At 43.6% G+C, this 23093-nt stretch overlaps 1 protein-coding gene across 3 annotated transcripts; it reads right to left on the bottom strand.

Annotated features, from left to right (window-relative positions):
* Nucleotides 1-113: 113 nt before the first annotated feature.
* LOC124253336 (serine incorporator 5-like) lies at nt 114-22674 on the bottom strand. 3 transcript variants are annotated; one of them, XM_046687090.1, is made up of 13 exons: nt 22596-22674; nt 16390-16557; nt 11546-11724; nt 10948-11024; nt 10730-10823; nt 9269-9318; nt 8841-9011; nt 8530-8625; nt 6282-6498; nt 5650-5704; nt 4643-4679; nt 3725-3863; nt 114-1949 (listed from the first exon to the last, which is right to left on the bottom strand). In XM_046687090.1, exons 2-13 carry the CDS (start codon nt 16471-16473, stop codon nt 1448-1450), a joined length of 1701 nt encoding a protein of 566 aa, XP_046543046.1. In that variant the 5' UTR covers nt 16474-16557; nt 22596-22674; the 3' UTR covers nt 114-1447. The 3 variants fall into 3 exon arrangements, with proteins under 3 accessions (XP_046543046.1, XP_046543045.1, XP_046543044.1); XM_046687089.1 differs by lacking the exon at nt 22596-22674 and adding an exon at nt 22271-22396; XM_046687088.1 differs by lacking the exon at nt 22596-22674 and adding an exon at nt 21357-21523.
* Nucleotides 22675-23093: the final 419 nt, after the last annotated feature.

Below are 23093 nucleotides of genomic sequence, written 5' to 3'. Positions count from 1 at the left end.
ACTCACAGTGTTCATGTTGTATGGGGAAATATACTCACAGTGTTCATGTTGTATGGGGAAATATACTCACAGTGTTCATGTTGTATGGGGATATATATTCACAGTGTTCATGTTGTACAGGGAAATATACTAACAGTGTATATGTTGTATGGGGAAATATACACACAGTGTTCATGTTGTATGGGGAAATATACTCACAGTGTTCATGTTGTATGGGGAAATATACTCACAGTGTTCATGTTGTACGGGGAAATATACAACCACATATAAGATTTCTATTCTACACAATGCTAGAAAATGTCAATGCCAGAAATAAGGCAATAATTTGGGTTGCTTCTTTCTCTGTCCACATAATAGATTCCTATACATAGAATCCTATACACAGATTCCTATATATAGATTCCTATACTTAAAATACTATACAGATTCCTTTATATACATTCCTATACACAGAATCCTATACAGATTCCTATACACAGAATCCTATACATAGATTTCTATATATAGATTCCTATACATAGATTCCTATATATAGATTCCTATACATAGATTCCTATACACAGATTTCTACACATAGATTTCCATATATAGATTCCTATACACACTGAGATTCAGTTCTGGAACAACAATTGTCGTGTTTCAATAATTATGATTTTAACCACAAAAGGGTTGCCAAATCAAGAGACAATACTTCTTGAACAAATCTTTGAACTCCTAAAAAGTTCTTGAGTGAACAGTTAATAAAATCTCAATTACCAAATTCAACCACCAAAAAATCTTAATACTTTTCCTCACTTTTGATGACTTTACAGATTCTGCAAGACACCGAACTGATATAACTCTATACATGAAAAACAAGAAGTTCTCGAATCAGCCATTGGTGAATTAGCAAGATAGGGATTAACATTATTTCACTATGTTCAATAGCTACTTAAACATGGTTAAAGAAACTTTTTACAAGTTGCCATGGTTACCATTACCAAACATATAATGACAATTACTAATTCAAATAATAATGTTTCTGCAAGGCTTGACCATGTTATACTTGGGGGTTCAAACTGCCAGTTCTTATTCGTTATCTTTCAGGTAACATGAGCTAGTTGACAACAGAATGTTTCACACAAACCGTACAAACACGTGTGAATACCTGAATATTCATATACAATAGCCATTTGTAGAGAACCTGAAGTCTGAGCATCAAAAGGAATTCTTCTAGGACACAGGAGTCAGCTAGAAATTGAGGTACATTAGCATGATAAGTGAAATACTAGAAAAAACGAACAAATATGGACATTTGTGTCATCAATAGTCACATATCATAACACCTTGCACACTTGTGTCAGTCTCTACTGCCTCTTGGTAACTGTAATCTTGACCTTCTTGATGACCTTGAACTTTGTCCTTATAGTCACATATCACAACACCTTGGGACACACATGAAATACGCTCATACTGAACTCTGTCTGTCTCTATCTTTTTTGGGTGAACGTGATCTTGACCTTCTAGCTGACCTTGAACTTGGTCGGTCCTCGATGGGAGTCCTTGCTGGAGATCTGTATCTGTCCTTTGACTTTGCAGCTGCAGATGATCTGGAGCTAGGTCGCTCCTCAATAGGAGTCCGTGCAGGGGACTGTCTGTTTAGTTTGTCACGGGAAGCAGACTTTGATCTGGACATCCTGGATCCTGGACGAGGATCCTCATCGACTGTTCTTGAAGATATATTTGATGACCTAGACCCAGATCTTGGCATATCATGGAGACATTCCTCTTCAAGCCTACCATCAACCGAATCTTGGCGTGGTCTGGGAAAGGACAGGTTCCGTCCTGGGCAGCACTTGGGGATGAAGAGAGTCCAGGTGTATATGGCCACACATACCCAGCTGGAGGCCATCTTCACCCACACTGCAGACCAATTCAGCCCAAACTTGTCTATGTTTGTCTCCTCGGGTCTGAAATAGAAAATACAGGAAAGGATCTAAGATTACTTGTGTACTCGCCATTAACTAAATTCCTATCGCACATACCTGTAACTCCCAGATACCTTTACCCCTAGCCAACTTATATGGAACCCCCATATAGCTCCTCCCCATCCCCACATACCTGTAACTCCCAGATACCTTTACCCCTAGCCAACTTATATGTAACCCCCATCCACATACATAAACCACCCACATACCTCCACCCATTCCCAATGTAACTGTAATCCCAACATTGCGCACCCTTACCCCACAAACATGCAACCCCCCACATACCCCTAGCCTAACCCACAAACATGCAACCCCCCACATACCCCTAGCCTAACCCACAAACATGCAACCCCCAGATACCCCTAGCCTAACCCACAAACATGCAACCCCCATACATACCCTAGCCTAACCCACAAACATGCAACCCCCCTAGCCTACATACCCCCCACATACCCCTAGCCTAACCCACATACATGTAACTCCCACATACCTGTACCCCTACCCCAAGTACCTCTAACACCCACATACCTCCACCCCTATTGCATGTACATGTAACACCCCCACATACCCCTAGCCTAACCCACATACATGTAACTCCCACATACCTGTACCCCTACCCCAAGTACCTCTAACACCCACATACCTCCACCCCTATTGCATGTACATGTAACACCCCCACATACCCCTAGCCTAACCCACATACATGTAACTCCCACATACCTGTACCCCTACCCCAAGTACCTCTAACACCCACATACTTCAACCCCTATTGCATGTACATGCAACACCCATACTCCTAGCCTAACCCACATACATGTGACTTACATATACCTCTACCCCTATCTAACGTACCTGTAACAGCCCCATACCTCCACCCCAAACCCACCTTTTCTCCAAACTCACATACCAGTACCCCAGCCAAATACATGTTGCCCTACACATACCTGTACCCTACCCTCCCATACTACATTCCCTCCCCTGTACTTCCTCCTCCCTCCCCATGTACCTGTACCCAACCACAGGTAACTGTACCCTCCCCTCTTATGCACCAGTACCCTCCCCTCCCATGCACCTGTACCCTCCCTCTCATGCACCTGTACCCTCCCTCTCATGCACCTGTACCCTCCCTCTCATGCACCTGTACCCTCCCTCTCATGCACCTGTACCCTCCCTCTCATGGACCTGTACCCTCTCCTCTCATGCACCTGTACCCTCCCTCTCATGCACCTGTACCCTCCCTCCTCATGCACCTGTACCTCCCTCTCTGTGTACCTCCTCCCATGCACCTGTACCTCCCCTCTCATGCACCTGTACCCTCCCTCTCATGCACCTCCCTCGCATGCACCTGTACCCTCCCTCTCATGCACCTGTACCCTCCCTCTGTACCCTCCCTCCCATGCACCTGTACCCTCCCTCTCATGCACCTGTACCCTCCCTCCCATGCACCTGTACCCTCCCTCTCATGCACCTGTACCCTCCCTCTCATGGACCTGTACCTCCCTCTCATGCACCTGTACCCTCCTCCATGCACCTGTACCCTCCCTCTCATGCACCTGTACCCTCCCTCTCATGCACCTGTACCCTCCCTCTCATGCACCTGTACCCTCCCTCTCATGCACCTGTACCCTCCCCTCTCATGCACCTGTACCCTCCCCTCTCATGCACCTGTACCCTCCCTCTCATGCACCTGTACCCTTCCACTCTCATGCACCTGTACCCTCCCCTCTCATGCACCTGTACCCTCCAACTGTACATACCTGTACCAGTTAGTCAGCTGCATCATGATGTAAAGCCCAGCCAGACAGAACACAAAGTGGAAGAAAGAGTAGGAGTAGATAACTCCGTCTGCCTCATTCTGCACGACCTCCTGGCCGCCATGAATTGATGGATTATCTCCTGTAATGACACATCATGTGTTATCAAACAACAATAGACAGTTTTAGACGACTGACAACATGTCATGACGTAACCCCCCTGACTGTCAGACAGACACACAGACGACTGACAACATGTCATGACGTAACCCCCCTGACTGTCAGACAGACACACAGATGACTGACAACAGACAGTCATGACGTGACTGACCCCATGACTGTCAGACAGACAGACAGACACACAGATGACTGACAACATGTCATGACGCACTCTGACTGTCAGATAGACACACAGGCCGACTGACAACATGTCATGACGTACACAGCCGACTGACAACATGTCATGACGTAACCCCCCTGACTGTCAGACAGACACACACAGATGACTGACAACATGTCATGACGTAACCCCCCTGACTGTCAGACAGACACACAGACGACTGACAACATGTCATGACGTAACCCCCCTGACTGTCAGACAGACACACAGCCGACTGACAACATGTCATGACGTACCCCCATGAATGTCAGACAGCAGTGAGTTAAAGGTAGATCTCTTTATATTCTGATCTCACAACCTCAGCTTGTACCAATCTTGACCTACATATTCATTCCATGGCCTTCAATAATCACCTGTTTCTAAACCCTGCAGATCATAACCTTTAATAAACACTTGATTCTGAAATACACAGCGCGCATGTCCCACAATAAACATCTGTTCTGGAAACCAGTAGGATATCTCCTGCAATAAATGACATGTTCCTACTGTACTGGAACAGATGTGTGGAACAGATTACTCACGTTTATACATGAGACAGCAACACCACGTCTTGCCTCCCTGAAGAGAAATCAAGTAGTAGTGTTCAGACATATTGTACATATTAGTGAGTGAGTGAGTTTGTTTTTACGCCGCTTTTAGCAATATTCCAAGAATATCAGGGCGGGGGACACCAGAAATGGGCTTAACACATTGTACCCATGTGGGGAATCGAACCCAGGTCTTCGGTGTGATGAGCGAACGCTTTAACCACTAGGCTACCCCACCGCCCATGTTGTACATATTAGCATGTCATGACAACAGTATAAGGATCAGCTGGTATATATAAGGAACAACTGGTATATATAAGGATCAGCTGGTATATATAAGGAACAGCTGGTATATATAAGGATCAGCTGGTATATAAAAGCATCAGCTGGTATATATGAGGAACAGCTGGTATATATAAGGATCAGCTTGTACACATAAGGAACAGCTGGTACATATAAGGATCAGGTGGTATATATACGGATCTGCTGGTACACATAAGGAACAGCTAGTATATATAAGGATCAACTAGTATAGATAAGGAACAGCAGGTATATATGAGGAACAGCTGGTATATATAATGTTCAGCTGGTACACATAGGGAACAGCTGGTATACATATAAGGATCAGCTGCTACACATAAGGATCAGCTGGTGTATATAAGGATAAGCTGGTATATATGAGGATCAGCTGGTAGGTATGAGAATCAGCTAATATATGTGGATCAGCTGGTGACAATGTGGTGCTTCACAGATGGCATGTCTTTGTACCCTGGTGGAATGTCATTACAGTCTGATGGTGAGGATAGTTGTCACAGATGCACAACTAGTTACAGAATGAGAGGAGAGCTTGAGATGTGAAGGTCGTAGATATATAACCACTATTATGAAACCCATGAACATGAGTCTGGTCCTGACCAGCCACGAAACGCAATCAGGACATGCCTACACTGAGAAGAAGCTACCCTTACAGACATCTCAGTAGGTAAACTGGGCCCACTCACCGCTGCTGATCCCCGGCGGATGCCCAGTTTGTGTGACTGGTTGGACGTCCGGACACTGAAACATGGCAACATGAAATGGTTGGTACAGCACAACATTGCTCAAGGCCATCACATCCCCCAAACTTCATACCACTATCACGGAATACTTTGGAAGACTTCTTCAAACTACACCGACAGGCAGCTTCTAGCCATCACAGTTTATATCCATATCCGATACTGCTACCAAAGCCATGCAGTATTGCTGGGGACAATAGAACATTGTTGTATGTGAAGATCCTACATACTCTTGTATCCATATCAGATACTGCTACCAAAGCCATGCAGTATTGCTGGGGACAATAGAACATTGTTGTATGTGAAGATCCTACATACTCTTGTATCCATATCAGATACTGCTACCAAAGCCATGCAGTATTGCTGGGGACAATAGAACATTGTTGTATGTGAAGATCCTACATACTCTTAGGAAAGGGAGATGAAACGTTCAACACATACTATTGGTGGCTGAGTATTGTTAGTGAGAATATTTGTTTGTCAGTAGTTCATATTTGGAAGGAAATTGTTGACACAGCTGACAATGATGCTGACAGTTCATCACCTCAAAGATGTCCATGAAAGCATTGCCCACCTACCTGGAGTATACAGCCATGATAAACGTGATGAGGAGTCCGGCATAAGCGGAGATGAGATCAGCTTCTGGGAAAGATGGATCTGGTCGACACTGATACAAAGATGACATGTTGGCCTCCCGGTGGAAGTGCTGGCCCACCTGACCTATCTTCACGGCATGTGCATCCTTCTGCTGGGAGAGGCGCTGAGTCTTCGTGGCAAAGGTCTCCAAGATGTTCACTGGAATACAAGCCCTAAGGTCAGAATTTTCCCAAATTCAGTACCTGTAAATTTGACACTTTGAAGGTGACCAGCATGTTTGGGTTCACTCATCTAAATCAGCACTTGACCAAAAGCTCCAACTGTCAGATGATTATCTATTTCAATGTGAATGAATATCTTCAGGATATTTATGAAATATGAAAAATATTGAAAAATGTAAGTTTCATGAATACAGTTACAACCAGCACCAGACAGCAGAGCATTGTGCCTCACTACAGTTCATCTGTGTAGGAGTTTAGGTATGTATAGCGGTACAGGTTATGGCAATCTTCTGACAATATAGCAGTTATGCAGACTGTCTTTACACTGTCAAAGGTAGATCAGTGACATCTAATTCAAGAACAACTTCATGTCAGTGTGACAGTGTCATCTTACCCCAAGGGTGGCAACATCGTACCCCTAAGGGTGACATCAACTGTCACTAAGGGAGGCAACAACTGTCCCTCAAGTGTGTAACAAGTGACCCGTAAAGATGGCAAAACCTGACCACTAAAGGTATCAAGAACTGACCCCTAAAGATGACAACAACTGACCCCTAAAGCTATCAACAACTGACCCTAAGGATGGCAACAAGTGACCCCTAAAGGTATCAACAACTGACCCCTAAATGTATCAACAACTGACACCCTAAGGATGGCAACAACTGACCCCTAAAGGTATCAACAACTGACCCTAAGGATGGCAACAACTGACAACAACTGACCCCTAAAGGTATCAACAACTGACCCTAAAGATGGCAACAACTGACCCCTAAAGATGGCAACAACTGAAGGGTAAGCTGACCCCTAAAGGTAAACAACTGACACCCTACCCTGACCCTAAAGGTATCAAAGATGGCAACTGACCCTAAGGATGACAACTGACTCCCCCTAAAGGATGGCAACAACTGACCCCCTAAGGATGGCAACAACTGACCCCTAAAGGTATCAACAACAACTGACCCCTAAGGATGATGACAATAACTGACCCCTAAGGATGGCAACAACTGACACCCTAAAGATGGCAACCCCCCCTAAAGATGGCAACAACTGACCCCTAAAGATAACAACTGCAACAACTGACCCCTAAGGATGGCAACAACTGACCCCTAAAGATAGCAACAACTGACTCCCCTAAGGATGGCAACAACTGACTGACCCCTAAGGGTGGCAACAACTGACCCCTAAAGATGGCAACAACTGACCCCTAAAGATGGCAACAACTGACCCCTAAAGGTATCAACAACTGACCCTAAGGATGGCAACAACTGACCCCTAAAGGTATCAACAACTGACCCCTAAGGATGGCAACAACTGACCCCTAAAGATGGCAACAACTGACCCTAAGGATGGCAACAACTGACCCCTAAAGGTATCAACAACTGACCCCAACAACTAAGGACCCCTAAAGCAACAAGTGACCCCCTAAAGGTATCAACAACTGACCCCTAAATGTAACTGACAACAACTGACTGACCCCTAAGGATGGCAACAACTGACCCCTAAAGATGGCAACAACTGACCCCTAAGGATGGCAACAACTGACCCCTAAGGATGACAACAACTGACCCCTAAGGATGGCAACAACTGACACCCTAAGGATGGCAACAACTGACCCCTAAAGATAGCAACAACTGACCCCTGACTGACCCCTAAGGATGGCTACAACTGACCCCTAAAGATAGCAACAACTGACTCCCTAAGGATGGCAACAACTGACACCCTAAGGGTGGCAACAACTGACCCCTAAAGATGGCAACAACTGACCCCCCTAAAGATGGCAACAACTGACACCTAAAGGTATCAACAACTGACTCCCTAAAGATGGCAACAACTGACCCCTAAAGATGGCAACAACTGACCCCTAAAGATGGCAACAACTGACCCCTAAAGATGGCAACAAATGACCCTAAGGATTGCAACAAATGACATCTGACTGACCCCATAAAGATGGCAACAACTGTCCCCCTTAGGGTGGCAACAACTGTCCCCCTAAGGGTGGTAGACTCACCTTCCTCTGGGGGTTCACTGGTGAGAGCTGACCAGGTGAGGTACAGGACATACAAGCTGATCACAGAAGCTTGCAGCATGCCAGCATTGGGGTTAACTGCAGACAAACAGCAGAACAATGGCAGAACACAGAGAGCATGGCATGCAGAACAAGAGTGGAATACACAGTGTATACACATAGTTTCAGATGGCAGTTTCTATCATGACATGTTGATTTAGTATACATGTAAGTATCATTTATATCAAACAGTTAAGTTGTAGACTGTTATGTCTGAGTGTAACCACACATCACAAGCCAAGGCATCCACTTACACTTCTCTGTACATGGCAGCAGGGTGATGATGGAGATGGTGACGCAGAGGCCAGTGTTGATGCCGATGAAGATCTTGTTGGTGTTGCAGTCATTCGGTGCATAGTAGACAAACAGCATCACAACGCCCAGCACACCGATAATGAAGAATATCACAGCAATCATCAGGGTGCCTGTCGTGAAGATACACAGGCAGTTCATCAACATATAACAGTAAACAATGTTCGGGTGAGCAGCTACAAGGTATCAAGTAACTTCTTAACCCTGATAAGCCTAAATAAGTTGACTCCACATGCAAAGACATGGCTCAAACAGAGGATAACCAACATGGCCAGCTAGGATTCAATCCACTACAAACTGATCAACAAGGGAGGCAACTCTACACAGCTGCAGGCATGAGAATGCCAGGTTGTGAGACCATCATCCTTACCTGCATACCCACAGTTGTTCCTGGAGCCAGTGCCAGACTTCCTGCCCACCCTACAAGCAGAAACTAACATGGTCACTATATATTTATCATCCTCATCATGCAAAATCACAAAATGCAAGAGACAGGCTGTTAACAAAGTTGTGTTATTCAGGAAAAACCTCCGCGATGTAAGGCTAAGAAACATCTCTGAAGATATGCTGAGGATATACAGGACATTGTCCACTGTTCAGGACCAATGGAAAACACCCACACAAATGTGGTAGGCATGAACTGAAAACATTTCAATACAGACTACACAGATACATAGACTCATTTTGCTATCTACACAATGACAATGTATTGCAAATTACTTGTATTTTTTAACACAATACTGACTTCAATCATTATTTTTATCACTTCTTATATGGAGTATTCATTCACAGAATAAATGAATACATGCACTACTGCTCACAACCCTCCATGAAACAGGCAGCCACTGTACTACTGCCCACCACCCTCCATGAACCAGTCAGTCACTGTACTACTGCCCACCACCCTCCATGAACCAGTCAGCCACTGTACTACTGCCTACCACCCTCCATGAACCAGGCAGCCACTGCACTACTGCTCACCACCCTCTATGCACCAGTCAGCCACTGTACTACTGCCCACCACCCTCCATGAACCAGTCAGCCACTGTACTACTGCCCACCACCCTCCATGAACCAGGCAGCCACTGTACTACTGCCCACCACCCTCCATGAACCAGTCAGTCACTGTACTACTGCCCACCACCCTCCATGCACCAGTCAGCCACTGTACTACTGCCCACCACCCTCCATGAACCAGGCAGCCACTGTACTACTGCCCACCACCCTCCATGAACCAGTCAGCCACTGTACTACTGCCCACCACCCTCCATGAACCAGGCAGCCACTGTACTACTGCCCACCACCCTCCATGAACCAGTCAGCCACTGTACTACTGCCCACCACCCTCCATGAACCAGTCAGTCACTGTACTACTGCCCACCACCCTCCATGAACCAGGCAGTCACTGTACTACTGCCCACCACCCTCCATGAACCAGGCAGTCATTGTACTACTGCCCACCACCCTCCATGAACCAGTCAGCACTGTACTACTGCCCACCACCCTCCATGAACCAGTGCCACTGTACTACTGCCCACCACCCTCCTACTGACCAGTGCCACTGTACCACTGCCCACCACCCTCCATGAACCAGGCAGTCACTGTACTACTGCCCACCACCCTCCATGAACCAGGCAGCCACTGTACTACTGCCCACCACCCTCCATGAACCAGTCAGTCACTGTACTACTGCCCACCACCCTCCATGAACCAGTCAGCCACTGTACTACTGCTCACCACCCTCCATGAACCAGTCAGTCACTGTACTACTGCCCACCACCCTCCATGAACCAGGCAGCCACTGTACTACTGATCACCACCCTCAACCTACCAGGCTGCATTCCAGGAGTGAGTGAAGTCCACCAAGAGTATCAGCTGCAAGATGATGAAAAGAAATCCCCCAGCCATGCCAATGTACATCCAGTCTGGAAACAACACCAAATATCCCTAGTAACCAGATACTTAAATAATCATTATTACTAACATAAACAATGATATTATTACAACTAACAAAAGAGTTGAAAAAATATATCAATATTTCATCCTTACAGAGACTGTACGTTGAGGGGATGAAGAATGCCCCAGCACAGAGTCCACACAGAACCAGAAACTTGAAGATCCAGTACCTGTAGAGAGAAACATGCGGATCTAGAAGACACACTCCATGAGAAGACTATTGTGTCCCTTATTATAGCAAGATAACAAGGCTTCTCACACAGTACCTAAGCTGGGAATCAAATTCAGGTGGATAATGTAACCAGTGAGCTACTCCATTGCCCTCCATGCATAAAGTGTCACATATAAGTAGTGTCTGTATATAACTGTCAGAGGGGCGGTGGGGTAGCCTAGTGGTTAAAGTGTTGGCTCGCCACGCCAAAGACCCGAGTTCGAATCCCCACATGGGTACATTGTGTGAAGCCCATTTCTGGTGTCCCCCGCCATGATGTTGCTGGAATATTGCTAAAAGCGGCGTAAAACCAAACTCAGTCAGTCAGTATAACTGTCAGAAATATCTTATCTTCTATCTATAACCACACCCAACCATTAGACACTCTTCCTCATCTTTCTATTTAAGCCATGTAACGTGACATCAAATAAAACAAGAAACTTAAAACCCAGCAAACCCCCGAGTAACTGCACGGCCTACCCATTGTGTACTGACGCACGCCAGTGGTTGCTGCTCGGCACGAAGGGTGTCAGCAACATCAGCAGGAAGTGGAAGATGACCACGCCCAGACACAGGCGATATACGGCCTTATACCCCATCAAGCGGCTGCAGTTGGGGCCTACATTCAACATGACACATGTGTCGTTGAATGCTGGCACCTGAATAACAAAAAACAGTGTTGATTGTAATCTGACTCTCTCAATATTCAGTCTATATGATGGAAGCTTGTCATTAATCATATCTGGACCACACAATGCAGTCACTGATATTACGATCAGCAAACCATTGAGGTACCATTCATCAACATTGTCATTAATCTACTGGTTTTATTTTTCTGGGGCCAAACTGTTTGGTTCAGGTTTTGGTTTAATACCAATTTCCAAGCAGTATCATATCATGCGATTGAAACAATAAATTATACTGGCAACATGGTCAACAGAAAATGATTGATTTGCATATATCTTGTAAACCAGTGAGAAGGGAGCAACCACTTGTTTTTTAGTGGTTGGGGAGGGGTTTGTTGAAAACACTAAATCAGGCCCTGTTTAACTGAAAAAAATACATTTGCCTGGCATCGTTTGAAAATATTCAAGTGCCCTTTCCTCGCAGACAGTATTTATTGAATTAATGAGAAGTCCATATCAATTCACATGATGAAAATGACAATTAAGCACAAGCTTATGTTGGAAAAAAAATCAAAGTTCTAAACATTAAACAAGGAAATGTTGATCTCAGACCAAACTTGCCGTTCCTTCCACTTCCCTCCCATATGGCTACTCTTTCTTCTGTTAGAACACTAAACCTTTAATGGTTTGCAAAAAGTGAATTACTACTTTGCACAAGAATTTATTAGGGAAGAACTGACTGACTAACACCATACAACATCCATGACGGACATGGGCACCGGGTTCCCACATGGGCACATTGTGTGAAGCCCATTTCTGGTGTCCCCCGCCGTGATGTTGCTGGAATATTGCTAAAAGCGGCGTAAAACCAAACTCAGTCAGTCAAGATCCATGACAACACCATAAGCTCTGCCTCAATGTATGAACAGGGTAGACGAAAATTCAACTTGTGTCAAATAAGCCAGGCCAATTGTCTCAAATCTCAGAAGACCTGATGCATGCATTCCATGAATGATGTGAACATTTTTAGATTCACCTCATGAATGATGTGAACATTTTTTTAGATTCAGTAATCATAATTACATAATTACATCCAGCACAACAGCTGACTACAACCTTGGCCAATATTAGCTAAAGTAATTAATAAAAGCCATTCAAAGACTTTAACAAAAAGGGGCCTGAGAAATGTAACACACAAGTGTATTAAATGCACACAAAACGTTTGTCCATATATTCTGTGACCCTCCAATGGAAAAAATGAGCCACAAAGTCACAAACGTTCGATGATTACACAACTGTTTATAGTTTAATAGCAAAACAACAGTCCATTTTTTCATGACTCTTGTCCAAATTGTGTACTGAATGCTCCCTACAAACATAACAAAGTAAGTGATTTCAGCCTGCTTTCCCAGTGTTGCCATCCCCACAAACCACTATATCACAAGGCCCTGATTTTAGTGAAACACAATGAAAAAGTAAAATGGGACCTGTTGTGGCTAACAATCCCCGCCATGTAACATGTTGAGCTCCAGTGTGTTTTGTTTGTTATAGATTTACACCTGGCAGAATCAAGGGAAGGCAGTCTTTGGATCACAAGTAACATCACAAACATGGCCGCGGAGTTTCTACACTCTCAAATATTGGGCCAGCAAACAGCCAGCCGAAATATGTCACAAATACACAGGTGCCACGGTTTCATTCTACCAGGTTCTTACCTGCTTGGAATATAATCAATACAGGTCGGACAAAACTGGCTTCCTATCATGATGGGGGATTAACTTCCAACATTAACTTGAATTACAGGAAAGCAGGTTGAAAATACCAGTCACTCATCACATGTAATAAAATTATCATGGAACAAGCTTAAACTGTTTAAATTATCTTAAATGAGAATATATTACAGTGGTTATGGTTTATGAAAACCTTCCAACACTTGTAATGTATGTTATATGTGGGATAACACTTTCTCAGTAAAGTGCAGATTCTAGTACTTTTTGGGATTGAGTCCCATCCGGGATTCGAACCCACACCCTCAGAGTCAGGCACCTAATCGAAGTCAGCACAAAGAGTAGTTTAGACTGCAGTCAGACCGCTTCAGCCATCGTGGTCTTCCACAAATGGAAGCTGGACAACTAGGTAGTCTTGACTGCGGACTTCGAATCCCAGATGTGACGCAACCCCCAAAAAGTGCTAGAATCTGTACTTTACTGAGAAAGTGTAATCCCAAATATAACATACGTTACATTTGACTACTTTCTAAAATGGCAGTGTGTATTTCTTCCAACACTTCACATTATCTTGCATTGTAGCATGGATGCAGTGTTGTTTCCTTTGATATCTCTACAACCACCCCCGATACTGCATCAAAGGATGCAGCAGCAGAAGCTGTGCCAAGGGGCATGTCTGCTGCATACCTCACAGTGACAGAAGGTGGGCTGACTGAACGTGACAGAAGCCACTGCAGCCAAGCCACTGCTGACAGACCCACGGATTGAACCCATAACCTGCATTAACCTTGGAACAAATATTAAAACCTCACTACTGACTGAGCCGCAATGGCCTTGATTTGACGTGCTCATTTGAAACACTTTATAGGCAAGTCATGTTTAGGTTGGGTTGTCACAGGCTGATGCAAATGTTGCAAATGCATATCAGCAAACAGTTTACTTTTGCATCTTGACATTGTCAGTTCTTTATTTTGATGCATTAAGACTTTGATTTTATATGTAGGTATGTTAATTGGATATCCAGCCAAGGGGATGTTCATCAAAACAGGAAGGGTTGGATTATGATTATGGAGTTATAATGAGGGGACGGAAGGGAAACTATGAAACTGGGACTTTATCTGCATGAGAGCACATGAATGAGAATATGATTAATTCAGCTTAATATCTTAATATAAAAAGAAATCTTAACTATGCATAAGTCATATCTGTCCCACAATACACACAGGTCATGTCTGGAGTGCTGCTGCACACAACCTACTGCACACACACACACACACACACACACACACACACACACACACACACACACACACACACACACACACACACAGAGCTCATGTCTGACCACGTAAACCACACACACCTGGTACAATCTCTCTCTCTCACGACGCGAAAATCATCACACACAATGAGAGGTCATGTCAGGAGCACACAAAACCCTCACACACCTACAACAATGTCTCACACACAGGTCATGTCTGGATCACACATACAACACACACCTGGTACAATGTCTCACACACAATGTCACACACACACACACACACACACACAAGGTCATGGCTGCATCACACACACACACAGTCCAATGTCTGTTTTTCTCTCTCTCACACACACACACACGCATGCATGCACACACACACACACACACACACACACACACACACACACACACACACACACAGACAGACAGAGACAGTGGTCATGTCTGGAGCGCACAACCCACACACACCTGGTACAATGTCTCTCTCACTCTCTCACACACACACACACAGGTCATGTCTGGAGTACATAACCCCCACACATGGTACATGACACACACACACACACACACACAGAGAGCTCATGTCTGGACCACGTAAACCACACACACCTGGTACAATCTCTCTCTCTCTCACGCACGCACACACACAATGAGAGGTCATGTCAGGAGCACACAAACCTCACACACCTACAACAATGTCTCACACACAGGTCATGTCTGGATCACACATACCACACACACCTGGTACAATGTCACACACACACACACACACACACACACACACACACACACACACACACACACACACAAGGTCATGGCTGCATCACACACACACCCAGTCCAATGTCTGTTTTTCTCTCTCTCACACACACACACACATGCATGCACACACACACACACACACACAGAGAGACAGAGACAGTGGTCATGTCTGGAGCGCACAACCCACACACACCTGGTACAATGTCTCTCTCACTCTCTCACACACACACACACAGGTCATGTCTGGAGTACACAACCCCCACACATGGTACATGACACACACACACACACACACACGCATGCATGCACGCACGTGTGCGCGCGCACACACAGAGGTCATGGAGCACACAAACCTCACACACCTGGTACAATGTCTCACACACACACACAGAAGTCATGTCTGGAGCACACAAACCACACACACCTGGTACAATGTCTTCCCCACACACACACAGGTCACGTCTGGAGCACACACACCACACACACCTGGTACAATGTCTTCCCCCCCCACCCCACAGGTCATGTCTGGAGCACACACACCACACACAGAGGTCACGTCTGGAGCACACACACCACACACACCTGGTACAATGTCTCTCACACACAGGTCATATCTGGAGCACACACACCACACACAGAGGTCACGTCTGGAGCACACACACCTGGTACAATGTCACACACACAGGTCATGTCTGGAGCACACACACCACACACACCTAGTACAATGTTAGACACACACAGGTCATGTCTGGAGCACACACACCTGGTACAATGTCAAACACACACAGGTCACGTCTGGAGCACACACACCTGGTACAATGTCTCTCTCTCACACACACACACACACACACACACACACACACACACACACACACACACACACACACACAGAGGTCATGTCTGGAGCACACACACCTGGTACAATGTTAACAGAATGCTACTCACCCTCTCCCTGAAGACTTCCTCCAGCTGTGGAGAGAGCATGAGGCAGGCCACCACAAACACCAGTATGAAGAAGATGGTGTACATGATCCTCGACCCGGTGGACTCGTTGATCTTCGGCAGACATTTGCAACACAGAGCACATGATGCTGGACCACAGCAGCAGGCCACCTGTTAACATGAGTAAAACAACATTCGTATTTGGATATCTGTAAACTTATGCCTGCTATATATTGTTTGTAGTTCACCACCTCACTCTGAGATGCAACAATGAAAGGTAACTTGGGACCACATCTAACCCAGACATGCAGTGGAGATAACCCATTAATAGTGTTGTATGAGAGCATAACAGTTACAATACAGATATAGAACGTCTTACTAGTGCATTTGGATGTTTTGTATTGAACTCGAGGATGTCATGGGAGCAGAAAAACAATGAGTTTGAAGAACGAGTTGTTTCTCTGCTCCAATGACATCTTCGAGTTCAATACAAAACATCCAAATGCAGTAATAATACTAATCTGACATTCTATATTTATTATATACCCTCTCATGATCTTGCATTAATCTGTTACTTAATAAAACAAAACATAGCGTAGCGGTACATATGTTCACGCCCCTCGATTCTTCCGCATTCCGGTTAGTTTGACATTAAGTATCACTCAGCACGTGGGTGGATCATGCAACTGACCTCGATCATACATTCCTCCGCATGACATCATGAATCAAGTCCCACTTTCACAACTTACCATAGGCAAAATAATGACACCATTCTAATGAAATTCATTCATATTTTAATACATACAAACTTGTATGAAGGAACAAACAAGTGGTAGATAATCCCGGAAAGTGCTGAGCTTTAGAAAGAAGAACCAGCAGGGATTCAATACGAAATATTGGGTGCAATACGGAATTTGATATTACTATCCTAAGTTTACATGGGTATATAATGTATATCATGATGTGTCAGCTGGATATAGGAAGAAAACCGTGATGCAGGTCTCATGGTGAAACTGGTGGTGCTGACAAACCTAGACACATAACCAGGACTAGTGCTGTAACGTACATCGAACTATCGATAGATTGCTATTGTTGAGTCTCCACAGCAATTAATCGATGGTAGCGACGAAAAAAAGTCAATAGTTTAGTAATTGACTTCCGCTGATAAATGCGCAGCGCAAAATGCAGGATGTTTAGTACCAGATTCATTCACATTGATTTAGAGTTATCCGCTCCTGTTACCTCTTAAACAAACATGGCAGCAAACACGGCTTGTGACTCGGAGTTTGAAATTGTGAATAACAATAAGTTTATGTTTACTTATCTGGGTTTCAAGTTTCTTGTCATTATTAAAAGAGACTGAAACTATACTGAACAACATTAGAAATGCACCAGCCATATAATACGAAATATCCCCGTCAGACTGAAATGTACCCATGATATCAGAGCATCTTCGGTGCATTTTAGTGTGGTGCATTTCTAATGTTCAGTATACTTGAACTCGTGACTCAAACCCATGATATCTGGTTTCTTGTATACCCAAGGGATGAAACTCCACACAACACATTGTAGTTGATGGGGCTACCTGAGCTCCCATATACATCTAACATCATACAGTGATGTAACATCATACAGTGATGTACACATACCTATCCAGGGTTCGAAATACCCCATGTATTAGTGTGCCCTTATAGCACGCCTAAGACATAACACACCTTTAGTCACTTAATAGCCAAACAAAACACTTATGCAAATGACAACCAAGTAAAAACATTTATTGACTTTATCGCCCAGGAAATCACTGGAATTATGATGGTTCATGTAAAGAAATCTGGTTGTTTTTTCATTTAGAGTGTTGGGAGTACTGATAGTTCAGTTATTGAAGAGGAAATTGTGTATGTTAGATAGATTGAAAAAGTGGACCTCTCACACAATTCTTAGCTATTAAAGGTGCTGGGAAAGCAGAACAAAAGAAACATAAGAAAGCCATCTTAAACAGAAGACATATCAGTGATAACAGAAAACTGGTTACATTTGTTGTTTTCTGACAATAAATTTCAAAAGATCATCATCTTTGCTACAGTCATTTATTCTAAAAACGTGTGCACACCTGATTTCTGAAAGGCACACCTAAAATATTTACCTGGTGCCCTAAGGCACACTTAGAAAAAAAAGTATTTCTATCCCTGCTATCAAATCACTGCAGTGTTGTTGTTTTACAAAGCAGTCACAGGTTATCAGCTCTCTCCTGCTTATGAAATCAGTTCAATATCACTACAGAGAGAGATAGTTAGACTATAGTTGCTTGCTAATAGATGCTGAAATATAATAACCGTACTTCATGATTGACAAGTCAGTATCACTGATATTTAAACATGACAAAACCATGGTAACCAGAGATTGAGGAACTAAAGCCGTGTAAAGGCATGTGCTTAAAAATAACCTGCACTAAGTAATCCCCCCAGTTTGGACCTGCAGCATAAGAACTAACCTCTCTCCAATGCCAACGTACCATGCTAACATTCCTAATTAAGTAATTATGATAATGACAGTGATTACACTACGCTGGAGCAGAGAGGGGAGCATGACTTCAACAACACTAGATATCATTACAGCCATGGTGTAGCGGCATTCATCATGTTCAGCATCATGATGATCATCGCCATGGTCATACACAGGGTCTTCGTGGTGATAACCATGGAAACAATATTATGATTATGTAAGGAAAACACAAAAGAATGACTTAGCAATATTAAAGGTCACATGCAACCAAAAAAATCAAACATAATTAAAACACAATTATCACTTATTCATGACATATAATATACATTGCTGGTTATGAAAAAACATATGAACAAAATTATAAGCGTACAATCGCAAATCAAAAGTGCAATATTGGGTACTTGGGTTAGCTTCCCAAGAAACGAAGCAGCCGGGATACCGAACCCAGTCACAGCGGGTGGGTGTGCACTCAAGTGTAACGGGTGGTTCGAAAACTATTTCACTGCGCATGTGCTATGAGCGCAGCCCAGCTGTTGAAACCACTTGAATTCCCCCAAGCGCTGGGGGAAAATTAGTGAATCGTTTGAACTACGATTTCGTGCATTTTTTTTTCATCGCGTTATTTTTCAAGTCCATACCGAACGGTATCAGAATCTGCAATGTTGTGTTTTACGTTGCATGTGACCTTTAAGGAACACATTATCATGTTGTAACTGCAGTTGATCATGTGATACAGAAGAGCTTTATCATTGAGTGAGTGAGTGAGTAAGTTGGGTTTTACGCCGCTTATATCAATATTCTAACAACATCACGGCGGGGGACACCAGAAATGGGCTTCACACATTGTGTCCATGTGGGGAATCGAACGCAGGTCTTCGGCGTGACGAGCCAACGCCTTAATCACTAGGCTACCCCACTGCCCGCTTTATCGTTGTTAAGCTGAGACATTGGTCAAGTTTTAATAATGCAACATGAAGCTATACAGTCATGTGATACTGGAATTATGATCCAAACACATTGATATGTATGATAAAGATAAAAGAGCTGTTTGACACTTCCTGGTATTAGTGGTAAGCCTATCAGCTTCCACAAGTTGTCAGCTAAATGATCATGCAGCTGTGTGTACTGAGACCCTACTGTCTGGAACATGTGGAAGAACAAGGGAAATATATAGGCACATATACCATTGATATACATATCTTGACACTGATTAAACAACATACTAAGAGAGAATTTTATACACACACACTGTTGTACACCTCAGAGGACATTAACTGTTAAATGAAACCTTTCAAATGGAATTGTAAAAAATATCAAGCTATATGTTTATGAACAACCGTCGTGCTTCAGAGTACAATGCCTCATCAGTTGGGGGTGAGGTGGGCGAACTGTCTAAAGCGCCAGGCTAGTGATCCAGCGAGCTTGAGGTGACGGGATCGAGCCCAACTGTGACCGGGTGTAAAAACCTTGGAGTCAACTTTGTGTGCAGACTCTTTCAGTGTTGTCACAGCCCTTAGTGTACAGTACACAACCCTGTGCACAGTACACAACCCTGTGCACTTAAAAGAACCCACGAATCCATTGGTATATGACTAGATGGTTTCCACATGAATATGTGCAAACACCTAGTTGCGGGTACAGCAAGCGTGCGGTGAACTTGGACAAAGTACTGTGACTATGGGTCCCAGTCAACCCAGCTGTGAATGGGTACATTGTAAGGATGGGAAAGCCACACTAACTCGGTGCGCCTAGCGGCTGCAAGAGTTGTATGATCCCAGGGAGTTGAGATTGACATCCAGTGAACGAGGGAAAAAACTAAGCGCCTTTGAGCAGCTGAGCTGAGCTGGATATCGGAGTTAGAGATATGTTAGTATGTAATGTATAAGGCTCTTGTATTACAGTATTTTTCACAACTGTGGAGCCTCTAATACAGCTAGCCTTACTACAAATCTGCATGACACTCAATCTTCAAGTCTGGGGTAAGCATAGTTTCCTCAACAATATAAGTTTCTACCATATGTACTTCTGTATAACATTCTAAAAACCTATTAAACTGATAATTCTCTTCCTTTATTTTTTTCTAAAGATTGCATGTAAAACCTCCTCAGACGTGTCATGTAATTTCAAACATTACTGATCCCTGACATATGTGTATGCAATAGCTAAAAACGTCTGTCCAAGACTATTTCACAGATTATGAAATATTATGCTTCAGACCTGCTTAGGCTACCTTTAAACAGTGAGAGTGCCATCAACATATGATATAGCGATAAATGTAGTTAGCCACTGATTCAGTGAAGCCTGAGTCAGTTAGAGCGATGACAATCAACTGCACCCTGCAGACAATTCTCTTGCCAAATCTAAAATGGAATATTGTCAACGAAAGTCAAGTTTGTAACAATGTGGAGAACTATCAGCTGTTTTCTGTCATATCGAAATGTGAACCTTTTTCACGTTCGTTCACTCACCTGCGAGGCACAACAGCCAAACATTTTCAACTGATGTTGTGGATATAAGTATTTCAACTGCCTATTGTACAGATCATCATCAATTTGAATCCATCTTTATATGTCAGTATCACACATGACAATGTAAACATTCGAACGGTGGCACACGGAATACAAAGCTGTTGATGTTTTCTTGCGCATGCGCATATGAGGAAAAATGTACAGCCATTACTTTCTCCTCCCCATTAGTCGTGCGAATAATCAGTTATAAGAACGCACTGCCTTTCCTGTTTCCTGGTATAGATTAGCGACAAGGCCTGGGTTTAGAACGATAAATAAATATGAAACTTCAATAAAGACATAGATTATGTTAACAGATAAAATCATGTTTTGATGTTATAATACATCAAAATAGATGTCAACAACCATGTAACAGTTTGGTCCTTAAACGAAACCGAAAGCTTTGATTTCCTTATCTTTCATTTATCCTAAAGCCATTTTCATACTATAATTTCGGTGGTAACTTTTAATGTGTTTCAATCCATCGGCGCACTGTTATTCAATAAATGACTGAATGAGTAATAATTATATAATATATAGGTGTCACCAAAAATATATTTATATCTACATTTTATCCTAACAAGGTTTGTACTGTAGAAACTACACAAAGTATGACAATTAGCAGTAACTGACGTTACTATCAAACCAGTGCTAAATATAAAAATATTTCTGGGATATTAAGTTGGCAGACACCTTCATTCGAACGGGGCGGTGAGGTAGCCCAGTGGTTGAAGCGTTCGCTCGTCACGCCCCAAACCTGGGTTCGATCCCCACATGGGTACAATGAAGCCCATTTCTGGTGTCCCCCGCCGTGATATTGCTGGACTATTGCTAAAAGCGGCGTAAACCTAAACTCACTCCCTTCATTCGAACACCTGTGTGTAGGCTACATGTGCTTTTAGTCGGTGCAGACCCTTTCAGTCTTCTCCTTTTTATGAATACTCCTGTCTGGCAGCATATTGTTATCATGAGAGGCCACACGTAAGCTGAACTGTTTGACAAGCATATAATATGTTGATCAGTAACAGTAAAGGCAAGATATTTTATTGATGGAGACGTCTTCCTTCTGTTCTGATGCTTTGTTTCGGTATAATGATCTATGCGGCAACATTGCATTGTGATAAAATAAAGAAGTTGTCATCCATAAAATACTTTGCCTTTACTATTACAAATAGGTCTTCTGAATTTGTAGGTACTTACCCTGTGTCATAGTCTCCGCGCGACTGTGTGATTCTATCAGTAAGAAAATCGTGACGTGTGTTTGAGCAGTGAGCCCTTCACAGAACGTTCGGTGTGATACAGGGAAACGCATACTTCCTGATATTTATCACTACTTCTCTACGGGTTCAATAATAAGCAAAAGAATGACGTCACGTACTGAAACTCCGAAATAACCGATGTTTGGGGACCCTGCGAGTAACTTAGTTGATGTGGTACTTTACAAAAACGTCCACCATGTCAATGTCTGGGGACAAATTTGTTACTGAAACAGTTTGAAATGCGTATATGTTTGTTGTTTAATGCCACAAGTAAATATTCCACATGTATCGGTTTGTAAATGAAGTCTTGTACAGACAAACCTTGCATGTGGCTGATATTATGAGCAGTGTCTCAGGATACGATCAGGCGCAACCACCCAAGTATGTACATAGGCGGATCCAGAGGGGGCCTCAAGGGTGCCCCCCCCCCCCCTTTGTC

This window comes from Haliotis rubra, unplaced genomic scaffold, assembly GCF_003918875.1.
Source record: "Haliotis rubra isolate DU_JTF1 unplaced genomic scaffold, ASM391887v1 Scf54, whole genome shotgun sequence".
Taxonomy (NCBI): Eukaryota; Metazoa; Mollusca; class Gastropoda; order Lepetellida; family Haliotidae; genus Haliotis; species Haliotis rubra.
The sequence above is the reverse complement of the archived record's forward strand: the minus strand, read 5'-3'. Positions and strand labels throughout refer to the sequence as shown.